The sequence below is a fragment of the Ornithodoros turicata genome, chromosome 1, assembly GCF_037126465.1.
Source record: "Ornithodoros turicata isolate Travis chromosome 1, ASM3712646v1, whole genome shotgun sequence".
Classification (NCBI taxonomy): domain Eukaryota; kingdom Metazoa; phylum Arthropoda; class Arachnida; order Ixodida; family Argasidae; genus Ornithodoros; species Ornithodoros turicata.
In genome coordinates this window covers 69766908-69793455 of record NC_088201.1, presented here as the reverse complement: position 1 = coordinate 69793455, position 26548 = coordinate 69766908, and the positions used below count along the sequence as shown (strand labels likewise).

Genomic DNA, 26548 nt, shown 5'->3' with positions numbered 1-26548 from the left:
AAGGGTCGTCCACAGCTGGGATTGTGGCACGCTTGACTTGTAAACATATACCTCACGTGCAGCCATGGAGCATTAGCTCATTTTTATATTTGTATCTGTACTTACTGGCTTTGCACTGCGGTCGCCAGGGGTGTTGCTAACACCCTGCAACATTGATGTCTCGCAGAGACACAGTGTTTGTGCCGAGCTAAGAGCGTGTCGCATCCCTACGCTGTGCCGATGAGAGCCAACTAGCTCGAAACGGCCGTCCACAGCTGGGATTGTGGCACGCTTGACTTTTAAACATATGCCTCACGTGCAGCCATGGAGCATTAGCTCATTTTTATATTTGTATCTGTACAGATATATACATATATATAGATAGATATTAAATAAGAATCAAAAGTGGAGACACTGCTTCTACAGGAAAAAATATAAAAGGGGGACTTTATTAAAAACTACGAGGGGATATTCGACGTTTCGACAGCTGCGCTGTCTTCAACAGCAATGGGGTATTATGGTGACGCACGACAATTCCAAAGAATAAGAGGGGAGGATGTACAAGGGGAGAGGGCAGCACGCGTGTTTTGCCAAACAAAAGTAAATGGGCTCAAGAAAAGGGGTAAAATGAGTCACAGGCAGTTATGTTCTTCGCCCGAACGGAATGATTTCCTGGGGTGCTGGGGGGGGGGGGGGGCGAGCTTTCAAGGTGGGGGTTATGCTTGGTGAAGGTTCCACTTACGGAATTTTTCTTAGACACCGAAAGAATCGTAGCACAATGGTGACATATCTGCACAGCTTTCCCGTTTTATCTGTACGTGTTATTACGTTAGAACACAGTATATTTGAATACATATTCATTATGAACGGCATTTCAACATTAAGATGCATAATCACACGACTGACAAACAAAAAAGACCGGCACCTTGTCTCACGAAGCTCAATGAATACCTAGCAACCAACGGTGAAAACTTTAGACGAAAAAAAGCAGAATACCTCGCTTGATTGAGTTGGGCGCAAATGGTTATTGATGATCCACATTGAATTTGCGTGCCCGCACGCATTTTTGCTCGTATATGCGCGCAATATATGCATTGAACAGTCACTTTCAAATTATTTTGGAGAAATGCGTGGTACGATCATATCCTATGGTCCTGCAGCCCAAGTTTGACAGCACAGGATGTAATTCGCTGCGCCGGACTCACTACCAGAACGTGTTGGTGGCCCAGCTGATGGTTGGTGGTAGGGTCATCTGAGAAATGTCAGCGGCAGGGGGGGGTTGCAAAAATGCAGGCAGGGTGCACCCCCCCCCCCTGAGGGGGGTGTAGGGAAATCCCTGGTTTAGAGGACGCCGGGGTCCTCGTTAATCTGGCTTTTAAATTTGTAAATAAGGAATGATTCTCGTTGTTCCCTAAGGCGTTGGGATGGAAAACTCGATTGCAGAACGAAAATGTCTATGTCGTTGATTGAATCAATTGATTGAATCAGTCAACGATATAACCATAGGTCAACGTTTCGGCAGTCAGCGCTGACTGCCAAAACGTTGACCCCTAACCCTATATGTGTTAATAAACTCCCCTTTGTGTTTTCCTGTAAGCTCTTTGTCGCCTTCTGGTTTTTCCTGCTTATTTCATTCTCGTGGTCAGCCGCCCTCCTAGGCCTTTGCATTATATATATATATATATATATATATATATATATATACAGGGTGTCCACGCTAAGTGTGAACAGCTTTTTTAAAAATATATCAATCACTTTTTCCGAGATGAAGTCAATTGCAATATAGCATATGCGGAAGGGCACTCCCTAGGGGGGCATTAACAGACTCCTAAGGCAATGTCTTATTTAACTTTCAATAATTAACTTTTTAATTATAAAAGCTACGAAGTTGCTCCAATGAGAACATCTGATCTCTTCGGTCACCAGATACCAAAACCGTTTTCAGAACAAAAATCCGTTTGGTAGATCGTACGCAAAAAATTCGTGTAGGAACGCCATTTTTTTCTTTATTTTGTTTATTGCTTTTGGTTTATTGCTGTCCTTGGCTGGGAGTGCACGATCAAATTACTAACATATGCTCAACGTGCAGCTACAGAGCATCGGTTATTTTCTATTTGTGTGTACATATATATATATATATATATATATATATATATAGATACTCATGGAACGATGCGGCAGCACCAGAGGACACGTGTTTCGCCGTGTTTGCGGCTCGTCGGCCCTGGGTAGCTGCGCATCGTTCCGAATTGGCAAACCTGGTATCTGTTTCTCTGCGTGCAGCCATAGAAGCCATGCTAATCTGTAAGTTTGAATTTCAAACACGTCTAGTATCATTTATTTGTTTCTTTAATGGCTTTTTTTCCTGCATTACAATTCACTGGCTTGCACTGTGGCATTGAGGAGTGCTCAGTCACCCTCCCAGGTGTATATCGCTCGCTGAGTGACCCCTGGTTTGCCAATTCGGAACGATGCGCAGCTACCCAGGGCCGACGAGCCGCAAACACGGCGAAACACGTGTCCTCTGGTGCTGCCGCATCGTTCCATGAGTATCTGTTTCTCTGCGTGCAGCCATAGAAGCCATGCTAATCTGTAAGTTTGAATTTCAAACACGTCTAGTATCATTTATTTGTTTCTTTAATGGCTTTTTTTTCCTGCATTACAATTCACTGGCTTGCACTGTGGCATTGAGGAGTGCTCAGTCACCCTCCCAGGTGTATATCGCTCGCTGAGTGACCCCTGGTTTGCCAATTCGGAACGATGCGCAGCTACCCAGGGCCGACGAGCCGCAAACACGGCGAAACACGTGTCCTCTGGTGCTGCCGCATCGTTCCATGAGTATCTGTTTCTCTGCGTGCAGCCATAGAAGCCATGCTAATCTGTAAGTTTGAATTTCAAACACGTCTAGTATCATTTATTTGTTTCTTTAATGGCTTTTTTTCCTGCATTATATATATATATATATATATATATATATATATATATATATATATATATATATTAGAAGCTTAGGAGGGCGGTTGACCACGAGAATGAAATAAGCAGGAAAAATCATAAGACGACAAAGAGCTTACAGGAAAACACAAAGGGGAGTTTATTAACACATCTGGAGATAGGGGACGACGTTTCGGCAGTCAGCGCTGCCTTCCCTGCGGTCCCTGCGTTCCCTGCGTTCGCTGCGGTCCCGTCGAAGGCAGCGCTGACTGCCGAAACGTCGTCCCCTATCCCCATATGTGTTAATAAACTCCCCTTTGTGTTTTCCTGTAAGCTCTTTGTCGTCTTCTGATTTTTCCTGCTTATATATATATATATATATATATATGTGTATTTTTTTAAATATAAAGAGCTTTTAAATATAAAGAGGGGGAAAGCCATTAAAGGAATAAGTAAATGACGCTAGACGTGTTTGAAATTCAAACTTACAGATTAAGATGGCTTCTATGGCTGCACGTAGAGAAACAGATACTCATGGAACGATGCAACAGCACCAGAGGACACGTGTTTCGCCGTGTTTGCGGCTCGTCAGCCCCGGGTAGCTGCGCATCGTTCGGGATTGGCAAACCAGGGGCCACTCAGCGAGCGATATACACCTGGGAGGGTGACTGAGCACTCCTCAATGCCACAGTGCAAGCCAGTGAATTATAATGAGGGAAAAAAGCCATTAAAGAAACAAGTAAATGACACTAGACGTCTTTGAAATTCAAAATTACAGATTAAGATGGCTTCTATGGCTGCACGCAGAGAAACAGATACTCATGGAACCATGCGACAGCACCAGAGGACACTTGTTTCGCCGTGTTTGCGGCTCGTCAGCTCTGGGTAACTGCGCATCGTTCGGAATTGGCAAACCAGGGGTCGCTCAGCGAGCGATATACACCTGGGACGGTGACTGAGCACTCCTCAATGCCACAGTGCAAGCCAGTGAATTATAATGAGGGAAAAAAGCGATTAAAGAAACAAGGAAATGACAATATACGTGTTTTAAATTCCAAATTACAGATTAAGATGGCTTCTATGGCTGCACGCAGAGAAACAGATACTCATGGAACGATACAACAGTACCAGAGGACATGTGTTTCGCCGTGTTTGCGGTTCGCCAGCTCTGGGTAGCTGCGCATCGTTCGGAATTGGCGAACCAGGGGTCGCTCAGCGAGCGATATACTCCTGGGAGGGTGAGTGAGCACGTTTCGGAGGGAAGCTCCTCCTTCTTCGGGACAGAAGAGGCCACAAGTCTGTCCACGGCTTTTATGGATTCAGCTTACTGACGTAATCTTGTGTATTCGCGCCACCTGGCGTTCTTCGTTGAGTCACGTTCTGGAAGTTTCGTTTGTCGCTGTCCGGTGTGGGGTCGCTGCCCTGACGTTCCGGGATCTTCTGAAGTCAGAGCTGGAGGACATCGTCTTTCTTCCAAAGGCGTCGTCCGTGTTAAAATCGTTATCTGGGAGTCCGAGGTTTAGGTAATCGTGTTTGGGAGCCTTAGGTGACCTCCTCGGGAAGTCGTCGTTTGAGGCGTTGTTGTTCTCGTGGCCCTGTTGCTTCCTCAATAGTCCATGTAAGGCGAAATCATCTATCGGGTTTTTCCGTAGCATTGTGCGTAGTGCGGGGATGTCCTCCAGTCTGATCTGAAAGAGAAGAACAGGGCGAGACGGAGGATTACTAATTGTTTAAGTTTCTAACAGTTGACAGTACACCGGGATCTTCATTGATTGCGGATTTAAACTTATAAATCAAATATGACTCGCGTTGCTCCCTGCATCTGTCGGAATTGAAATTTGATTCAAGAATAAAAAGGGAGACGTCATTTATCGAATGTCCGAGCTGTTTGAAATGGCGGAAAACATGAAGCTTCGCCTTCTTGCTAACGTCTGATCTGCGGTTATTAAACCTGATTCTGAAGGATGTTTTACTTTGTCCCACATGCTGATATTCAAATGCTTTACACTGAATGACGTAGATGATGATAGAGAAATTACAGTCAAAATCTCCGTTGATTTTGATGGAAAAATTTGAATTTGTAGTTTTGACAATCTGGGTACTTTGCATTAGCTTGCAGATTTGACGCCTGCTGCCGCCACAAGGGCGATAGCCGGTCAGAGAAGCATCCGGTTAACTTTTGACATAACTAGGCAATCCTGTAGGTTCCGGGCGCGCCTGTATGTAACGCGTGGCGGTTCGGGAAATATCTGCTCCATCCGCTCCGAATGGACAAGGATACTGTGGTGGCGGCGGAGTATACCGTTAATATTTGGAGCATTCGCGCCGAAAGTTTCAACAAGGTTGACGTCGTCGTCGTCCGATGGTCTAGTGCGTTTTTCGAATAAAGTTCGGCGATCGATATTCGATATTGCAGGCTTTGTCTAGGGCATTCTAAACTAGGCTTGTAGGAAATTTGCGGTCGACAAACGCGCGTTTCAGTTGATCAAGATTTCTGTCTTCGTTTTCGTTGTTGGAACAGATACGTGTATACCGTAGCACCTGGCTGTAGATTATAGTGTGGCGCGGGTGGCAGCTGTTAAAGGAACTGTAAAATGAAATTTGACCCCCCTGTTTTTGTGTGCGACCTGGTAGTGTTTGCCTGTGTGATGCCTCACATAGAGCCTAAGCACTCAAAGCGGGTTAATTATTACACAGCATAAAGTAGAAAAATTAAATCGGACGGTAGGTTGCGCCCCACAACAGCTAAAAAACTCATGATGGGAGTACTCCCGTCGCATGATACCTAAGTAATACACAATGAACTTATGACTGGCTACTAATCTCCAATAAACACTACTTTTAGAATCACAAGAATTACTGGGACGATTCTTCAAAATATCGAAGAAACAGTATCCCAAAATACTGTCAGCGCAGTTAGCGCCCTCTGTTTGCTCTCCTCCCAACCATATCGCACGGCCTTCCGAGGTTTGTGTACGCAAAAAAGTTCATTTCCTGTCGAAATTGAACAGAACTTCACCTGACAGCGATGCCTAGTATCCACTGTAATGTTCGGGGATACACCAAGTGTGCTCTTTCGACAAGGGACGTTGTGTACCACAAGATTCCAACGGGAAATGCGCGGAAACGAAAGTTGTTGCAAGCGCCTTGTCTGTTATCGTCCCTACCTCGTCAAGTCATGGATCGTCACCACCAGCTAGCTTGCTACCTAACTTTCCTTTGGTCAAGACATTCGTGAGCCACGCCGTATTTGCTCAACCCATCTCTCTGACGAGTCATTCAAAATGGTAGCAGCCGACGGTCGAAACTTTCCAAACGGATCGCAATCCCGACACCAGTGTTTCTTCTTGTGACGTCTGACGATGCGAACACCAGTGCACACGAGGTGAGGTATGATTTAAACGCATGATTTACCGTCAACACCTCTCAACCTTTATCCAGTGATGAATTCAACACCTATTGTCCATACACCCTCATGCTCGCAGGTGGGTCAAGCTCTTGTTTTGTTTAACATTTTAACTTCTGCATTCGTTGCAGGTGCATGATATGACAATATCTGCACCACTGGTGGAACCCAGATGTTAAGTTATTCTAGAAATCTAAGGACAACTGTTTTGAATGGCTTGCTGATACAAGTTTGCAGATACTAAAAGCTCTTCTACTTTGCAGTGTTGTGCCATCTGCTCCACCAGACCACAAGAAGTACATCAAATGTGCGTTAAATTCAGAACTTCCGGTGCATCTCACAAAGCGGGCACAGATGTTCGCGTCACGCTTGTCACCACACAATCCGAGTGCCCAAGTGAACACAATTTATCTTGGATACGTCAGCCAGAAGTGAACAAGGTGGCTGCGGGGAACGTCTTGCTGTCTGGCACAATCATTTTCAATGGGACCAGTGCAGTCAAGGTGTGAATTCATGGCGCCTTATGTTTTCACAGATTCAAATGACACCTTGTAGTATTTGCTGTTTACCTGGTTCCCCGGTTACTCGAGCCGATTAGTATTAAAGTCACCTCAACAGACCTCATCTACAACACCTACCAGAAAGGTTGCAGGCTCCCTGTCGCGACAGAGGTACACTCTTAAACCCGTACCTTTTATTGTAACTTTTAGAAACATGTAACTTCTGTATAGACGTAGATTTCGAGATTTCTTATAGGTTACACCACTGTAACGTATATTTAGAGGTTAAAAGCGACCAAAGTCATGTCTTTACAACACAAATAGAAGTTACATCTCGGAAAAAACAAAAACATCTTGTTGTAACTTATAAATGTACCCTCTACTCCGACACTGTAACTTCTAAGCGAAATCTCCAACGATAATCTCTTTGTTAGTTTCTTATCGTTTGTTTTCCTTTTGTTTTTCAGCATGATGCCGCGTTTCAGCCTCCCATTCGAGACGACAGTTGCGAATCTACGCTGTTATTTTTTATCTGTTTCAGCGTCACCTATACGTCAACTACATGTTATCAATGCTGTATGAACACAGATAAGTTCGCAGTCTGAAATACAGATAGTATGTTTCTTTTTAAAGGGTGGAAAACAATTGTCAATGCCGCAACCACCAAGATTTCCGATTTCGCTGCGTAGCCGAGCCTGGTCTAGGTCTATCCACACTGAGAGCGGTTTCCTTGAAACGCTTAACGCTCGTCGTCCGTCCGTTAACAAGTGTAATCTGTTTTAATCAGTGGTTTTCCTCGCGTTTATCATAGTATCGTCAGGAACACCGGAAAAGCTAGATGTCGCTAGCAAACAAGTATATTTTCGGTGTTCTGAGGGGAAACTGTAGTGAGTGCGAAGATTGCAAAGAATATATACTGTAAACGTATTTTGATTCGCGATGTATTAATTTTCGCGAATTGCGCATTCAGTCATTTACGAAATTATTCGCGAGTATTTAATTTCGCGGTTCCAGGGCTGTTTCCTTTCGCGGGATAAACGTCAAGCTGTTTTCGCGAGTACAATTTTTCGCGATGTTTTAGCAGTCGCGAAATTCGCGAAAATTAATACATCGCGAATAAAAATACGTTTACAGTAACCGAAAACGAACGTCACCACCGCAGCCCTAATTTACACACTTCATACACTGGGTAAGTGTACATTTTGTGCTAGGTACGTGCGTTATTTTGATAGCAAGAGCTCTTAGCGCAGGTTTGTTGTGATTATGGCAAGCGTTTTGCGGCCCTGCATATGAACGCCACTTACGCTTGCTACTTTTCTGCTCTTACTTGGTCGCCAAGTCAATACACCGGCGTGCATTTTGCGAGCTGCGGATATATGCATCGAGATATATAATTCGCAGCTTCCTACTTGTTGTATTCTTACGATATTCTAAGACTCAATCGCGGAGTGAACGCTTTCCCGCATTTATGCTGATTTGTACCTTGTGCTTTGTACGGATTTGAATGGTTCCGTAAATGTTACTCTCATTGCCCAAACTTTTGTTCCCAGGATCCCACATGCAGGTTCACATACCGTCACCAGCGCAATGCAGTAACTCGTCCCAGAGCGCCTCCAACGCTGATAACGCAGTAATGTAGTGTCTCCTGCGTTACTGTACACTCATATTCCTCAAGGTTGTGTGCGTTTTATGTAATACTGTATTGCCATTTGCGCTCGCCTCTGCAACACAAATGTGGAATAAATTTTTTTCTGCTGCAATTCTCCATTTCGTTGGGTGTTTTCAGCTTAGCAAACATAGGTCAGTTGTTTTGACTCGCTAGCTTCCTCGCACTTTTATGCATTGCTTCTCACTTAGAAGATTGTTCTTTTTTCCACATACATGGTAAAGCGACCTCACATCAGAATCGCACTTGTGCACAATGTGTCACCTCTCGACAGACTTCTGTTTTTGTAATATACATATGTTCAAGATCTCCTTTTCTGCTGGTTCATTTTGGTACCCTGGTGTGTTCTGTAAATGTCTGTCGATATCCCACGCACAGGGTGTTTGTTTTTATTCGCATCACACCAGCGCTCATTTGACAGATGGGTTATGTTAATTTTCGCAAATTAACCCATCCGTAGTTACAAACATTTCCGACATTTCCTGACGCATGTGTTTGTAACTACGGATCGACTAATTAGCAAAAATTCACATACCCCACCTGCCAAATGAGCGCTACTCTGTTGCGAATAAAAATGAACATCCTGTATAAAAAGCCGCACGTTGGCGTAACCTTTACGGGCAGGTGCTGGATTGAAGGTCGTAACCTCTAATTAGTGGGTTTCCTTGTAACTTTTATAAAAGGGGTCGCTCAGAGGGTACCTGGTAGCTTCTGAAATAGAGGGTAAAATAGTGCGATATTTTACCCTTTACTAAAGGGTACGGAGTTAAGAGTGTAGGATTATCAGAACTCACGCCCATAAGAGACTGAAACATTCAAATATAATGTTACTGAAACAGAAGCTTTCGAATAGAGTCCGTCCTTCATTAGGCATGATACATACACACATGGTACAGAGATGTATACTGATCTACATTAGAGAAAGGGAACAAAGAAGGTAGAGAGGAGGAAATCCAAATTCTTGGTAGAAAACATTGAGGGCACGAAAAAATAATACAAAGCAAGGCACACAAGCTTGGCGTACTTGAATTTTTTCTGTTACAATAATTCTATCTTCAACAATGACATAAAAGGTACATGCAGTAAAAGGTAAAAAGAACAAGCTTGTACAATTGCAATATGCAATTGCCATGCTTGGGAATGCTTAGTGGCCATGTAGTCCACAAGAGGATCTTGTCACACAGGGTTAAGAAAAAGCTCGAAGCTGCGGTCAAGTCCCGTGCATGTGGTGAGCTAAACCCGTGGATGCAGAATACCTGTAACCACCTTTAGAGGTGCAGTTCCAGTTCTGAGGGAACTGTAGAGTTTCTGCTTAGCATGTGGAGAAGTATGAGCTTACATATACAAATGAGTTGTCATTCAGGAAACAGTGTATACAAGCTTCGAGATAATATGTCTAGGTTTGACACGGCACAATTACAACATCCATGGCAGCCATGAGGAACCATGTCCTGATACAACGAGCGTAGGGAAGACACTTATTAGCCGTGACCTTATCTTATATTCGCAGAGGATGTAGATCACCTCCTGAGTGAAACACCGACAACTTGCAAATATGTGAGCTACAGTGAAATAGTAGCGGTCTGCAAAAGGCTTGAGCCCACACCAATGACTGCAATTGGACTGGTATGAGGGAAAACGTGGGAAATTTATAATAAGAAATCGGGAAAGGGTTGCAAAGATGGATGTGCACAGAAAAGGTCTAAAATTTTTGTCAACGATAGGGACGCTCTGAAGAGAAGTCTCTGTTGATGTCATTGGCATGACCCCACCTGAGGCCTTCTTATACTGATAAAGTCATGAACTCGAGGTGTTTTATAGGCAAGGTGATAGCCTATGTTCTCTTAGAGATTATGGACTGGAACGTGTTTGTGGCAAACACTTGTGCACTGTACAGAAGAAAAAAAAAAAGGACATACATCGCGTTACTGCATTGATAGGAACAGAGTATGTGGATGTTCTCCTTCATTGTTTGCTTGTTTACTGCTATCACTTGTATGCTAATTCATAAACACAGTGATCAATAAAGGAACATTACAAGCTTTGATGTCTGAAGAATGTATTTTACGGTGTAGTGGCTTTCTGTTTATTCCAGAAGGGTATAAGGAAGACATCTATTGTGAATGAAAGGGACACTGTTATGATCAAGCAGTGTTAATGACCAAATCATCCAGTGTACCTCTGGCAAGATGGGAGGCATTCAATGCTGCCTACAAGCACCTGAAAGAAAAGTGAGAGCTTCATCTCAGTGAAAGCGAATAAAATACACATGGTCAGAGAGCACCTACTGCATCACACGTCAAAAAGGCAAAAACCTTTGTATGCTTCAGAACGAAAGGCTTCCGTTATGGTATGTACAGCACATGCTTTGAGAACTTTTCTGCAGTGAGTCAATTGGTCAAATGAGCAATTGATTTCCTAATGGTCCCCAGAGTCACCTGGTAACCTGTTTGTAGGCAAAGTACCGAAGCTTCCTGCATGTACCATGGACAGCGTACAATTATGACATGTAACTTTACTAATATCAAATCGAAGGCACACATGAATGAACTCACTTGTTCACTTTGCTCTTCCTGATAACAGCGTACTCGCCGCTTTCTCTCACGTAGCGGTAGGACACCTCGAGCAACTCAGTTTTCAGACACAGTATTTCAAAGTACAGATTTCTTGAAATCCAACCACTGCGCTGTTTCAGTAACGTGTCATTTCCCGGCAACAAAGGCATTCTTCTGCCGTCGGCATCGGCACGCATTTGCCGCAAGGACACCTGAACCGAAAGAGCAATGCCATATTTCCGCTGCGAGGTTCTCAACATTTTCATTACACATTAAGAGTGTTTCCCACGGCGGCCAGTAGACGGCAATGACGGTAATTCATGCTCCGCCGACGATTCTGCGGATGATATCGTGTCATGCTGCATCTCCCGCGTGCACTCGTAAGAACAAAAGTTTTGCGGGCGTGACTGCTGGTCTCTCGCAAGCTCGAGGGCATTCAACTTTGGAAAAAGTCAACATCACACGACGTTGACCTCAAAACAACATTACGGCTTCGCCACAGACTGGGAGGTGGATTAGAAAGGCGAGACTAGCTGTAGCCGACACGAGCCAACCCAGTGTTCTTGCTGAGGGAGTACTGAGCTTTGCGCTCGAATGCAATCTTTGAAATTCGATTACTCAAAGAAAAAGGGATTCAAAAAGAAATATTTCGTAACTGAGATGTACTCTTCCTAGGCTTTCATAAAATCATAAGGTAACCCTGGGTTGAAATTCCTCCACTTTACAGTTCCTTTGAAAGAAAGATACTGTTGGGAGTCCGTAGGTTTCTTTACTAGTTTGAACCGCACCGGCTTTCAACAAACATAACAAAATACAGTTAACGTTTCGGGTCCCATTCGAGTCCCATCATCAGAATGACGCTGTCCTGGTCGTCACCGGGTATTTACGTAGAAGAGGAGCGTAGCATTCTGGGAGGGGGCCTGGTTGTCGATTGATAGCTTCTTTTGTTTTCTTTATGTGCCATGACTCCAACTGTCTCCTCCCCCATTTGTTCTTTTTCGCCAGAATGCATGGGTTGTCCAGGTCTAACACGTGCCCTGTTTTGCGCGCGTGTTCACACAGTTCTGTTGGGTTTGTTGCTGATTTCTCGATATCTTTCTTGTGTTCCTTCATTCTTGTTCGTGTCTTCCCAAGCTGCACAATGTACTGAAAGTCGAGTGCAATAGGGGTGGACGGTATGTGTCTTATCAACGTTCTTTAGCTTCACGAGTGTGTTCAAGGCCTTCCACCTACCCGTCCACCCCTATTGCACTCGACTTTCAGTACACTGTGCTGCTTGGGTTCCTTCCTGTTTCTCCGATGTACACGGCAGGGCAATCTTGACAAGATACCTTGTATACAACGCCTCGTTCTTCTTCCGGTGGTGTTCTGTCCTTGGGGTGGCTTAGTACGTTCCTCAGTGTTGTCGTGGGCTTAAATGCAGTTTTAATGTTCACCTGGGAGAGCACCCGTCTAATTGGTTCTGACACACCCTTCAGGTAGGGGATGGTAACGTACATGGGTCTTTCTTGACTACTTTCCGCCTGTTCCGTGCGTGTATTCATCATTCGGCGGTATGTATCACAGATAAATTGCTCGGGGTATGCCCATCTTCGTAGATCCGCTTTCGCCTTTGTTATTTCTTCATGTCTTGTCTGATGATCTGAAGGGATCTTCATGGCACGTGAAAGCAGGGAACGAACAACCGATCGCTTGTGTTCAAGAGGGTGCCCCGAACCATAATGCAGGACCTGACCTGTGTCGCACGGTTTTCTGTAAACCGAGGTCTTCAAGTTTCCGCACGGGTCTCTTTGCACGAGGACATCCAAGAAGGCGATCTTTTTCTCTTTCTCCTCCTCGCACGTGAACTGGATGTTAGGATGAATGCTGTTCAGCTTGTCAAAGAATGTGTTGGTGAAATTCTTCTTAATCACAAATGTGTCGTCAACATAACGTCTGTAAAAGGTGATGAATTGTCCTGCGTCCTCTAAGGCCTTGTCTTCAACAAACTCCATGACTAAGTTGGCAATGGTCGTTGAAATTGGGCTGCCCATGGGGCATCCGTCGGTTTGTTTAAAGAACCTGTTCTTGAATTGGAAGGAGGTTTGTCCGAGGCATAACCTTAAAAGTTCTAAAATGTCTTCAACTGAAAGATCAGTGCGGTCTTCTAAGTCAACGTCAGCTCTCAGCTTCTTTCGAACTACGGACAGAGCTACGTCAATGGGCACGTTTGTAAACAGGGAGATGACATCAAAAGACATCATGACGTTCCCATCGTCTACGCGGATGTCACGGATGAGCTCACAAAATTCCGCAGAGTTCTTCACCGACCGGTCGTTCTTGTACATTAAAGGTGCCAACAGTTCAGCCAGGAATTTAGACACGTTATAGGACGGTGCACCTATGAAGGACACAATGGGGCGCAGAGGACAACTGTTCTTGTGAACTTTCGGTAGGCCATATATCATATCTTCGGTGTCGCTCCGTCGGAGGTGAAACGTTTCCAGTACAGACTGTCCGTAATTAGTTTCTTAGTTCTGAGTTTCCTGAGCGCGGCAACAATCTTTCTCTCAGATGCAGCTGTTGGGTCACACGATAGTTCGGTAAAATGGGAGCGGTCTTGAAGGATGGACTCCATCTTGCTGTCGTAATCGTCACGATTGAGTATCACAGTCGCTTTGCCTTTATCGGCGGGCAAAATAACAATTGTATCGTCGTTGCGAAGGTCTTTTAGAGCATTCTGTTCAGCTTTTGTGATGTTTTTAGGCGGAAGGTTTGCGTTCTGTAGTATTCCGATTACTTTGTTCCTCGCCGCTATGGCTGCTGTTTTATCTTTGACTTGCCGCAGTCTGTCTTCTACTTCCGACACAATCTCGCTAACAGGTATGCTTCGGGGAATGATGGCGTAGTTCATACCTTTAGTTAGCACGGAGGCGTGGTCGTGACCACACCTCCGTGCTAACTAAAGGTATGAAGTTAGACCTGGCACGTGTTAGACCTGGACAACCCATGCATTCTGGCGAAAAAGAACAAATGGGGGGTGAGGAGACAGCTGGAGTCATGGCACATAAAGAAAACAAAAGAAGCTATCAATCGACAACCAGGCCCCCTCCCAGAATGCTACGCTCCTCTTCTACGTAAATACCCGGTGACGACCAGGACAGCGTCATTCTGATGATGGGACTCGAATGGGACCCGAAACGTTAACTGTATTTTGTTATGTTTGTTGAAAGCCGGTGCGGTTCAAACTAGTAAAGATGTCTACTCCCGGCAATTGGACTATATTCAGTCCGTAGGTTTGCGGTAGAGGTCAGTGGAGATGACCCCGTCGGTTAATGTCACTTGAACGTCGAGGAAGTTAACTGTTACAGTGGAATATGAATGAGTAAATTTGATGGAAGGGTGAACTTGGTTGATGTCGTCAATAAATTTATTTAGGTCATCCTCTGAATGCGCCATATCATGAAAATGTCGTCAACAAAGCGCTTCTAGGTGGTTGGCTCTTTCTCGCGTTTGGACAAAAAACCTTCTTCTAGGGGTCCCATAAAAATGTTCGCGTAACTCGGCGCCATCTTAGTGCCCATGACCGGTCCGTTAACTTGTAGGTAATGCTTGCCATCGAATTCAAAGTGATTGTTTTTGAGAATTAGACTGAGAAAAGTGGAAAGAACAATGGGGTCAAATGCATGACCTGAGTATTTTTGGAATGCCTCCTCTGCTGCGAGGATGCCGTCGTCGTGCGGGATGTTGGTGTAGAGAGAGGACACGTCTAACGTAACTAATATGCTCGAAGGGGAACGTTCACACCCTGTTAGTAATTCGAGAAAATGGTTTGTGAAGGCAGTTGCGGCGGTATATCGTTCAGTAGGTAGTCAACAAAGCTACATATTTTCTCGGTAGCAGTCCCATTGCATGACACTATTGGGCGGCCTGGGTTTCGGGGTTTGTGAATTTTTGGAAGCATGTAGAACCTGCCTGGTCTGGTGTCCTTATATATATACAGGGTGTCCCAGCTCACTGTGAACATATTTTCTTTAAAATATATATAACACTTTTTCCAAGATGAAATCAATTACAATATAGCATATGCTGAAGGACACTCTCTAGAAGGGGCATTAGCAAAGTCCAAAGGCAATGTCTTAATATACTTTCATTACTTAACTTTTTAATTATAAAAGCTACAAAGTTGTCCCAATGAGAACATCTGTTCCTTTCGGTCACCTGATATCGTAGCCGTTTTCAGAACAAAAATTCGTTCGATAGATCGCCAGCAAAAAAATTAGTGAGGGAACGCCATTTTTTTTCTTTATTTTGTTCATTCCGCATCTTCGCAGACGCGTATTTCCTTCATCCGCAATGTGAGAGGGGAAAGGAGTACAGTGCCGCCTCATGCGTCGAAGATGAGCTTTAACTTGCGGAAACAAAACAAAAACAAATGTATCGGGTGACTCTATCGGAACTGGCCTTATCTTGGGTTGCATTTTCTGTTTCCTTTGAATCTTTTTCCAGGACGCGAGAGGCGATAGTGTGTTCTTTCTCCCTTTCACATTGGGGGTGAAGGAAAGACGCTTCTTCTAAAAAGCGCAATGAACAAAATAAAGAAAAAATGGCGTTCCTTCACGAATTTTTCGCGTGCGGCCTATCGAACGGAATTTTGTTCTGAAAACGGCCATGATATCAGGTGACCGAAAGGAACAGATGTTCTCATTGGGACAACTTTGTAGCTTTGATAATTAAAAAGTTAATTAATGAAAGTTAATTAAGACATTGCCTTTGGACTTTGCTAATGCCCTCCCAGGGAGTGCCCTTCAGCATATGCTATATTGCAATTTATTCCATGTTGGAAAAAGTGATATATATTTTTAAAAAATATGCTCACAGTTAGCTGGGACGCCCTGTATATTGACGTTTCAAATGTACGTATTCCTGACGATCAAAACAACAAAAAGAGATATTCAGCTCCCTTTAGCGACGAACAAAAGTAGTCGGAGCTCTTTCGCTGCACGTATAGCATATGTTTGAAAGTGCTGAAACGTCGCCATGCCAGTACTGGACAGCTGTTTCTACCTTATTGGGCCATCGTCAGCACTACGCAGGCAGGGAGCGCTTGAATGGATGGCGTCAGAAGGTGACGTAGCACGTGATTCCTCCCGACAGGGTGTGCGACTCGCCACTGAAAGCCCAGTGCAAAGCCAGTGAAGTATGTAAGGACAAAATATAGCCAGAGATCTTTGGCTGAACGTATAGCATATGTTTGAAAGTGTTCAAACGTCGCCATGCCAGTACTGGACAGCCGTTTCTGTCCTATTGGGCCAGCATTAGCAGTACGCAGGCTGGGAACAAGGTATATCTAAAGAGGTAGCGTAACTCTCATAGGCCCATGTGCCTTCAGAATGACGCCATGATAGAGACCATCAGCACCATCCATCCGTTGCGCGTATTACGATTGTAAATAAATGACGTCGGAGATGATGCCAGCAGTATGAATAATATGCAGTGCATAATTAGCCATGGTACGTTTACGTTCGTGCACTTTGTTACCGTTGTATTGCCATTCGCTTTTCCTGACCGAACCATACTAATCACCAAGGGCAACAACACCAGACAACAAGAGAGAAAAATAACTCATATCAGGTTTCATGACACACATCATTTTGAAATACATACAGTTATCACACATTTCGACAACGCCAAACAGCATCATGATGATCACACAGAAATTAGGAAAGTTCATTTAAGGTCCATTTCTCACCTAGAGCTGTATGTACCGTGGTGATTACACGTTCGCATTTCTTCAATGAGTGGCCATAATGGGTCCATTGCAGGAAAAAAAAAACGATGACAGCGCTGGTGCGCAGCTGATTCCTGCGAGTCATCATGGCCTATCGCGCCATGACGAAATCTTTTCTTCGTGGTGCCAGCAACAGGGGATGCACTGTATTCATCTGTTCACACGTGTTAATCTTGGTCTACAGCTCTGAGATGTGAACGTCGCTTCCTGTTTAACCCAAAGTGTCACGTAGCACGTGATTCCTCCCGTCAGGGTGTGCGACTAACCACTGAATGCCCAGTGCAAAGCCAATGGTGTAAGGAAAAATATATATATATATATTCTGCAATATTTCTTGATGTGGGATTGGAAGACTCCTTCTGATTTCATGGGAGTTGTATGCTACTTGAGGGTTCTCCGTTATGGTTTGCGTAATTCACATGTGTCAGCAGCTAACTTCGTTATAATGTGCCGTGCACGAAAAGGTTGAATAACACAGACCGTTCGGCTAGTTGGTATTCCATGGCGTTCCATGCAAATTCCTAGCGTTTTTTCGCACCCTTTGCCACGATAAGGTTGGTTCATTTTCAGACTGCAAATGATATTTTTCGGGAAGGGACGCTTGAATCAAAAAGTCGGTTGGACACCGTTTATTTCCTTTCGCTCGTACCACCGAATATTGTTGTCAAAAAAGCCGCAATTTATAATCCCGAAATCCCGAGATTTGGCACTGCGAAATCCCTCGATGTCGGTACATGAAATCGCTGAACACGCTGAAATCCCGAGATTAATGATGAAAGATGAAAGTCACTGAAAAGTTAGTGATTGTCCCTTCCGTGTTGTTCCAGCCTCAGAACATCAGTTCTCTCATATCTCGAGATTGCTGGATAACGGGCTCCCAACCCTAGTCATGGTCCAAAGCGGGTAAACGTGGCCCCTCGTGCGGCTCAGATTTCACGTGTGTGTTGCATCGTCCACTTGACATAACCAACATGACCGACAAAGTCCATCGTCGCCGGATATCCGGACAACTTTGCATATCCCCTATTTGCTAGAAAAATTGAGGTGAGACGGCTCGAGGCGACGCCTGTTGGGAATCGCCTACGAAACAGTGATTTTCAATTTTCATTTTCTCAGATGTATATGGCACAACTGGGGCGGAAATCGTGACGTGAGAACACTAAGGGCCCGCGCTATCGAAGGGATGAATTTTCTGAGATTCCAGCTCAACCGCTTTCATAGTACTTTTAAGGTAGAAGAGAAAAGACAGCGTGTAACATTTTGTCATTCTGTAGTGCGACTAAGAGCCAATGCTGCGTGTCCGTGCAGCGACCAGTGTACTGAATATGTAGGCATATCGGGGGGAGAGTCTCTGAGGCGATCAAACGGTACCAGGCAGTGACGAGTACCAAACTAATAGTATTTGTCCCCTGAAATTGTTGCGATTGTATGAATGAACGTGTGCTGCGCTTACCAGAAAAATACCATGTTCAGAAAAAGTACTCTCAGAATAATTCCGCACAAATTCTTCCTTTTTCTTTTTTGCAGGAACAAATTTTTTCCGAAGAGGATATGGAGAACGCGCTGACGTTTCGAGAGAAAATGCACCGGGTACGGCAGCTCGAGAAAGAGGAGGATTGGTCGGAAAAGAAAATGCAAATGCGGCACTACTTGGATTACCAAGACAGCATCTGTCACAAGCTACTTAGAGCTTTTGAAGAGGTGTCGTGTAAATGTGATGACGCTGCCAATGAGAGACAGCGCCTGAGGGACACTGTGGCTAAGCTTTCACAGGAGAAAGAGAAGGTACGTGATGACTCTGCTTGGAAAAGAACCCCACGAATAACATCCCCGCTGTATAGGAACATGGAGCTGTTCGAATAAGTAGGAAGAGGTTTACTTGACCGACCACACTCTGAATGACGATGAACAACCACGATGAGTTCCACCTTCCAGTGTTACACAAATGGCAGAAGTCCGGTCATAGCGTAAAACCGAGACGTACTAACGGAAAGGGAGCGCACACGCACGCACTTATCATTTCGGTTTTTTCCTCCACGACCAGCTTGCCTTCATCCTATTTCTATTCTCAGAAGTCTGGTACAGGTCGTTCCAATTCTTGCTTGTGCGGGTTTGTTGGGAACTATAGGCCTACGTGAATCCCCAAACTTGAAATGAAAAAGTGTACAATAGTAGTTACCAGAGGTTCCAAAATATATATTGCAGTCGTGGCTGATTCCTCACTGATGTTTACTCCAAATTTCAGTAGGTGGAAGAGGGGCGGAAGCTGCATTTGTGCACCTTCACGGGCGACATGAAAAAGCCAATGATATAACTGGCAAAATGAAAGAGGTGTTGCTTTTGAACAACCCGGTAGATGCCAATTTTGATGCTGCTCTGTATTGCATTGCTGCTAGAAGCCTTCTGCTCTTTGTTCCAACAGGACGAGACACGAATGATGCAGCAGTTGAACGAAGCCACGATAATGCTGCAGAAAAAAGACAACATCATCAGAATGCTCACAAGTATAGCTGAGGAATCCATTGACATGTATGAACTGTTTCCTTTTCTTCTGAGTCTAGTTTTAAATCGGGGTGTCTTACCGAAAAAAAATACGGGTATAATAATATATATATGTAAATAATATATATTATATATAATATGTAATAAATAATATATGCGGGTTCGAGTTGCTTGGATGTCGTTCCGCTTGAGTTCCGGTTCGGTCGCGCCAAAAATTGAACCGGTTCGCGAACCGGTTCAATGCCTCCCTTTTATATCTCACATAAAGCCGCTTTGATAAGGAAATGCGTGGCTGATAGCTTACTGCTGTTGGCTGTATCCACGTTTTTAGTGGCCTCGTACTCCCTTTAGCGAGAGAAAGGAGGATGGATGAGCACTTAGAAATGCGTCCAAGCTGGATTAGATGTAAATTCGGAAGAAGAAATAATGGGGGAAAAGATTGGAAGTCGTGCTACTCTCTGTTCCCCAAATCACTTTTTTCACACGCACAGTGCCAGCAGGACACACTTAAGAAAGCGAAATAAGATGGACACTATTTTACATGCAGGGTGTCTCAGAAAGCGTGTCACCGAGTTATAATAAAAACTACGTCACCTAGAATCATGCGGTCCACGGCATTTGTCCTTACTAAGTTTTAGCCACCTCCCGATATAAATGCCATGCAACGTAAGTTTAATTATGTAAATTTTTGCAATCGGAACTCGGAAATTTGCCAAGTAAAGGTAACTTTTTTAGCCCACCAGTATGAAGACCGTGCCGAATTTACTCAAATGCATGACACTTGAGAGGGATATTCAGGAGCTATAGCATCGAAAAAAAGAAGAAAAAAAATATAGCCGAACATCTTGCTTTTCGGAGCACCCGAGCATAACGCACGAGGACTTGTTGAGCGCAATTGCTGTCAGTCCGACGAAAGCAGATTTCAAAGCTAGCCCACAGAGTGATAGCAGAAAATGTCACAGTTTCTGAAATTAGGAGAGGGAAGGCATGATCTCAGCCGAAGCCGGACGCGATAAGTCATGTCCGTGTTATCTCTTTCAACGATGCCGGCGTGGGCTGCCGTTTCCAACCTCCTTTCGTCCGACTGACAACGATTGCGCTGAAAAATTGGTCACGCTCTATCCTCTGGGATCTCCGTACAGTATGATGTTCGGCTATTTTTTTTCCGATAGGATAGCTACTCAATGTAATTTGAGTAAATTCGGCACGCTCTTCATATTGATGGGGTACACAAGTCGTCTTTACACTGCAAATTTCCGAGTTCAGTTCGCAAAAATTTACATAAGTAAACTTACGTTACATGACATTCACATCAGGAGGTGGCAGAAACCTAGTGAGAACAAATGCCGTTGACCGCATGATTCTAGGCCGTGTAGTTTTTTATTATAGTTCAATGACGCGTTTTGTGGGACACGCTGTAGACCACCGTACCCATCCGGCACACTACATTCGCAATGTTAATCGATCTGAAACCGTACCGACGCATGTTGAAAATCAGACAGACAGCCATGTTCTGGCGAGGTCAGATCAGTGTACCAGTTAATCCACAACACAAAGGGAATGTGTCACGACACAATTGCACTACCAGTAAGCAAGACTACATTTATTTTTCAAACCACCACCAATCATACAGGCACCGTTCTGCGTATGCTCCTGCACATCTCATGTTTCTGACTCGTTAAATTTTAACTGCTCACCTGTAATGGAAGATGTTGGGCGCTTGCTTAGTCGCCGATTTTTCCTATAGAGCTACACAACCCGCCTATCCCATTCGGTGGACGATGGCAGGAGACTCACTTTTCAGAAAACACAGCAGTTGCTTGCAGAGAACGGCTTGTTTTTGCGTTTGCTTGGAATCCCAGCGTTTGACAAGGATCTGCGTGGCGCCTCCTCTCTGAAGCAAACTCGCTACGGCGCCGTAGCGTGAGCGTGGTGCACTAGCGACTAGCCGCGGGGCCCACAAGGACAATTGCGCTTCGGCGTGCTAAAGAAATCATCAAACTTTGTGAGATCCATGATATGGATACCAATGTATCCTCGTTCGGGGATTGAGAGGCGCTTGAACTCTTCTGCTGATTTCTTTATGTCCGAACCGTTTCGTTGGGAACAGCTATTTTTTTCCGGTTCTGCTCCGGTTCGGGTTCAACAGTGTCATGAAAATTTCGCTACGGGTTCGGTTCGACACCCTGTTTTATATGACCAGCTCGAACAGTTCGAGGGCACCTCTAACATATATTTTTTTTATGGGAGACATGAACAAACGACCTTGAGGAACTGTTACGCAAAACGTTGCCTTGGAGAAGCGCGCATTTCTTCAATCAATCAATCAATTTCTTCAGGAAATTACTTTAGAAGAGTACGCTCAACGCGGAGAGTACGCAACGGCCCTGATATCTCCCATCTCCTCCTGGAGTGCTTTGACGTCAGATATAGCGCGCGAGCAATGCGACTTGTCAACAGCTCTGCGTCAGGCGAAGGGCGGATGTGCGAAATACAACGGTACTAAAGAAAGAAAAAATGGGGCGGGCTGAGTCGTGTCCCAGCCGTAGTAGTGTTTTACATGAAAACGTCGATAATCCGATTCCTTTGCGGGATTTCAGTGAAAGAAATACAAGTTTTTATTCATTTATTCAAGAGGGTAAGGGCTCGCTATGCGTACCAGCAGACGAATTCGCCTCTGCCGTTAATCTTCTTCAGCGCTACTGTAGCTGTCTCAATCACTTTGTCTCGACTTTGGGGTCCTGACGAGCCTGTTCATGTGGGCCCGTGGGCTGTATTTGGACTTTTTGGGTTTCTCTCGAGCAGCCCTTTCTTCTAAATGCGGTTTCTTTCTATTGTGGTCATATTTTAGTATCATGTATGTCTACATTCTGGCAAAATTTTATATTTCAAATTTGCGAATTTATACAATTTTTGTTATTGTTGTTGAAGCCGACATCGCTTAAAGGGGCTGTGAACTGTACCAAGCTAGCCCGCCGACTTTGTCGGCTCCAAACGGCGATTTTAACTTGTTGGCTGTGATACCTTTTGTAGAGATGATAGACTTATCCTACATTTACCGTACCGTACCGTACCGTAGTACTTTTAGGGCAGAGTCTGGGCAATATACTATTGTACATGATGCTTCTCATGTAACTACATAGAGCAGCCATATGTAGATATTTGATATTGGCGTTCAAACTCAGGACGGGACGATTGAAAAATCGACGGTATTGCACAGCGAACAATCTAACAACTATGAAGGCCGCTTTAAATGCTTAGAATCCTGCCGAAGCGGTCACCATACCGAAGGGAACAGCACTGCGTTAGGTCACCCACCTTTAAGTCACGAATATTTACCGAAGACTGAAAACCTCGCCGTTGTCCACAATCTACCAAGCCCTCTTGACAGTGATACGTGTTATGTGAGGGTGGCCAAAGTATGTGGCCACTGTTCTAGTGAACCGCCCGATTATTGTATTACATTCCACCCTATATGCAGGGTGTTATTTTTATATCCGTTATAAAGTTGAGAGTAGCAGTGGTGCCGTTTTTGCGGACAAGTTGCGCGTCTATTAGACAACATTTTGAATACAGCTTCATCAAAATTTTATCACTCGCTGATCAGTGATCCGGGCCAATTTAGGAATCAAACTGGATCAGACATCCGGATCCGGACCCGATTCCAATTTGATTCCCGAATTTTCGTACGGGATTTCCGCTCTGAAACTCCAACATTCTCTCTAGCCTCGTATTTTCATAATAGACTATTAAAGCGCAGATACGTTAAATACAGCAATGTTCATCTCTCCGGGGCTGGATCATACATCAAGGTGGAGTTAGGGTACTGTCACAATGTACACACAGTGCTTAATCTGCTCGTTCATCTGCCACATTGCTAAGCACTAGTGCTTCCCCTGAATATTAGATCGCTCCCATACCCTCATGAATTTAAGACTGCTTTATCGAAGTATTTCTTGGCCATGTAAACTCAGATGGGAGAGAAGAAACTGCTCTAGATTTCGCCTATGCACGCCTGTAGGTAACTACCAGAATTGGTTGTTACATTTACTGTGGGCAGACCACTGTAGCGTCTCACAATTGTACTTAATAAATTTTGTCTCATGAAGCGAGATTTCGACACCCTCAACATGCGTTTCTGTGACTAGGGCAACGCAAGAGCTAAGGAGTGTCCGAGAAACAATGGACAGACAAACTAGTGCGGGTGAGGCTCTGTTGAAGAAACTTCATTTGAAGCTAAACATCCTGGAGAAGCAACTGGAAGAGAAGGTAACCATACTGCTCGAGAAGGCTTGGCTTTATAATTGAGGCTTCTGGCAAGCGCAGGGTTTCTTCTAGTATTTATTTGCATGTTACACGAAACCTTGCCCAGATTTCTGAGGCAGACAGGCTGTGTCACGAGGAACTGACCAAAATTTTCTTAAATTCGGGGGCCTCCCTTCATCGTGGAAAGTAATGGTTCTCATGCCGAAACGAAGCGTTTCTGCATTTCCTGTTCCCCTTTCGCGTCACGCCCTCCCACTCTGATGGCAGGCTGTTCCTCAATTACGAGTTTTTTTTTATTCCATGTTAGCGCCGCGAAGCAACTGCGGCTATGAGCGGCGTACATACGTGGACAGATGGAGACAGGACAGCAGGAAGGAGTGGGGAACAGGGGGGTTGGTTTGCATCCTGGGGCGCCTCGCTTTTATACACACCTTTTAAAATGAACTTCACCACATAGCATGCTCCTAGCCAGCTATGATCCCGGGTGACATCGTTCTCTCACCTGATTTGTTGAAAACGGGAGGCGTACGCCTTTTTTGTGACACTTATGCAGAAATGTTAATTGTCACAAAAAGGCGTACGCCCCGCACTCGGTACAATGGTTGGCCTACATCGTGCTATGTGGTGAAGCTTTGTCTTAAGAGTGCAGTTTTACAGTAAAGTATCGCCATACTCTGATCTTTGCCGCGGCGACCTTCAAGCAACAACGGCGGCTGTAGCATGCCAACCCATGCTGCGGTCTCGCCGTTGTTGCTCCAAGGTCGAGGCGGGAAAGCGAAAGGGTGGCGTTACCACGACCTACTCTGTACTAGAGACTTGGACAAATGGCAACCACCTATGGGAGAGTCGGGTCACGGGTTAGTTACGCGCTAGTGACCGCTGCAAGCGCCACATAGCATTATTGGGGAGAGGAAATGACGTGTGCACTACTACCATCATTGACACCGTCGTTCGTCTGCTACACAGGGCTACTGGGCTCTTGCTAAGCATGGTCTACCCTCTGCCGTACACCTTCGTCGTTGTCAACACAGCCCATCGTACATTGCCGCGGCAAATCACGTGGTAATGAATAATGCTAACTAGCGCCAAATCCCATAGCGCAGTGCGATTGCTAGAACCACTACCCCGGTGCTGTAGATGGGTAGAAATCCAGCGAACCGGTGGAGGAGTACGAAGGGAGTTGCCTCAGGACAGGAGCCGCCGATATTTCGAACAGAGACTGTTCTTCTTCTGGGCACCGTCCTGATCATTGGCATGATATTTAAAGGGTTAGATATGACGTGTTAAAGGTTCATGCGAATTGTGGGTCAACAGCACGGAGGGAAGAAAGGGTCCGTACGGGCTTCTGCAGCTGGAGTGAATGGCCGCTTTGTTAAGAGTGTGGAGGAGAAATGGAAGGTTCACGTGCACGGCGAAGAAAATGGGACAGCACTCAGGAATTGGCAGGCATTCCGAAAGATAAGGAGGTTAGTGGTTACGTGGGGAAAAATTCCAGAGCGAGCAAAGCCTTTTATTTCATTTAATTATTTTTGTTAAGATTCGGAATACGAAGTTGTGGCATACAATAAAGAAAGCAAAAAGCAGTAGTCATGCAGAACATAACAGATGATAACGAGGGTAGAAGGGAAAGGTCTGATCATATTTTATTTGTGAAGTGTTTTTAGGGTGCCTTGTGATTTGTTGATACTGAACGGGTGAAGAGCGTTAACTTGTATATGAGATAAGACTCCATATCACGTCTGTCACGAGTGGATCTGAACCCGGTTTCTAGAATATCAGAGATATAAACAACACACGCACATTTGGTAGGGACACAATACTCGCCACGCTAGATGTGACATCTCTATATATTAACATCCCATACAACGACGGAATCACAGCCCTCTGCAATACCCTTTCTACACCAAACACCAGAAAAGACACGGAAACCATCCTCGCTCAAATGGACTTGGTCCTTAAACTGAACTACTTCGAGTTCAATGGCGAATACTACCTACAAGTACACGGCACAACTATGGAGAAACCAGTTGCACCCGCGTACTCAAATATCTTCATGGGGTTCCTAGAAAACAAACTTCACAGCGCCCTTGCATTAAAACCCACTATGTACCTTCGATGCATCGATGACATACTTGACAATATGGGAACACGGAGAACAGGAATTTGAAAAGTCCGTAGACATACTGAACACCGCGCATAGCACTATAAAGTTCACATCACCAACACTCAACTCACTCAATCAACTTTCTCGACACCACAATCTCACTAGACAACGGCAACCTCACCACAACCCTGTAAAAAGAGCCAACTGACAAACAACAATACCTTCAATGCAAGAGTCACCACCCGCGTCACTGTAAGCTTGGAATTCCTAATGGGCAGAGTGCAAGACTGCGCAGAATTTGTTCAAACGACACAGATTATGCTGAGAAGCTTGACGAACTCTGCAGCACACTTCCCCGAAGGGACTATCCAGACTCCCTCCTAACCGAATTCCGTCGCAAGGCACTTCATCGAAACGAGGTTCTGGAACACCGAAAAGATCCTGACACATGCCAAATAAGCTTCATCACAAGATATTCGAACGCACTTCTAAACATCAAAGCCATTCTACGGAAGCACGAGCCCCTCCTCCAAAGCAGTGACCGACTTAGCAATATATTCACCCATCCAATACAGGTGACATACCGACGCGCAAAAAACCTAGCACACTCTTTGGTCAATTGCCAAACTTTGCAAAACGAACACCCAGTACTCTGGAACACGTCCCTGCGACCTCCCGCGCTGCAAAACATGCAAGCACGTTCAACACGCTAACTCCATCAAAAGCACTGCTAGCAATTACACCCACCCCGTTAACCACGCATTCACATGCACAAGCTCCAATGTCATATACTGCATTGAATGCGGCGACTGCTCTATGCAATACATTGGTGAAAGCGGCCAAAAAATGGACCGCCTTAGCGGACA

General features: G+C 44.8%; 1 protein-coding gene across 2 annotated transcripts in view; it reads left to right on the top strand.

The window, feature by feature from the left end:
• The window catches only part of LOC135400314 (serine/threonine-protein kinase MRCK beta-like), a 41848-nt gene that overhangs the window by 14002 nt on the left and 1298 nt on the right, over positions 1-26548 (top strand). For both annotated transcript variants that reach the window (XM_064632152.1, XM_064632145.1), the window contains exons 2-4: positions 18338-18595; positions 19233-19339; positions 23461-23581. In XM_064632152.1, coding sequence (XP_064488222.1) covers positions 18362-18595; positions 19233-19339; positions 23461-23581 — 462 coding nt within the window. In that variant the 5' untranslated portion in view covers positions 18338-18361. The remainder of the gene's footprint in view (positions 1-18337; positions 18596-19232; positions 19340-23460; positions 23582-26548) is intronic.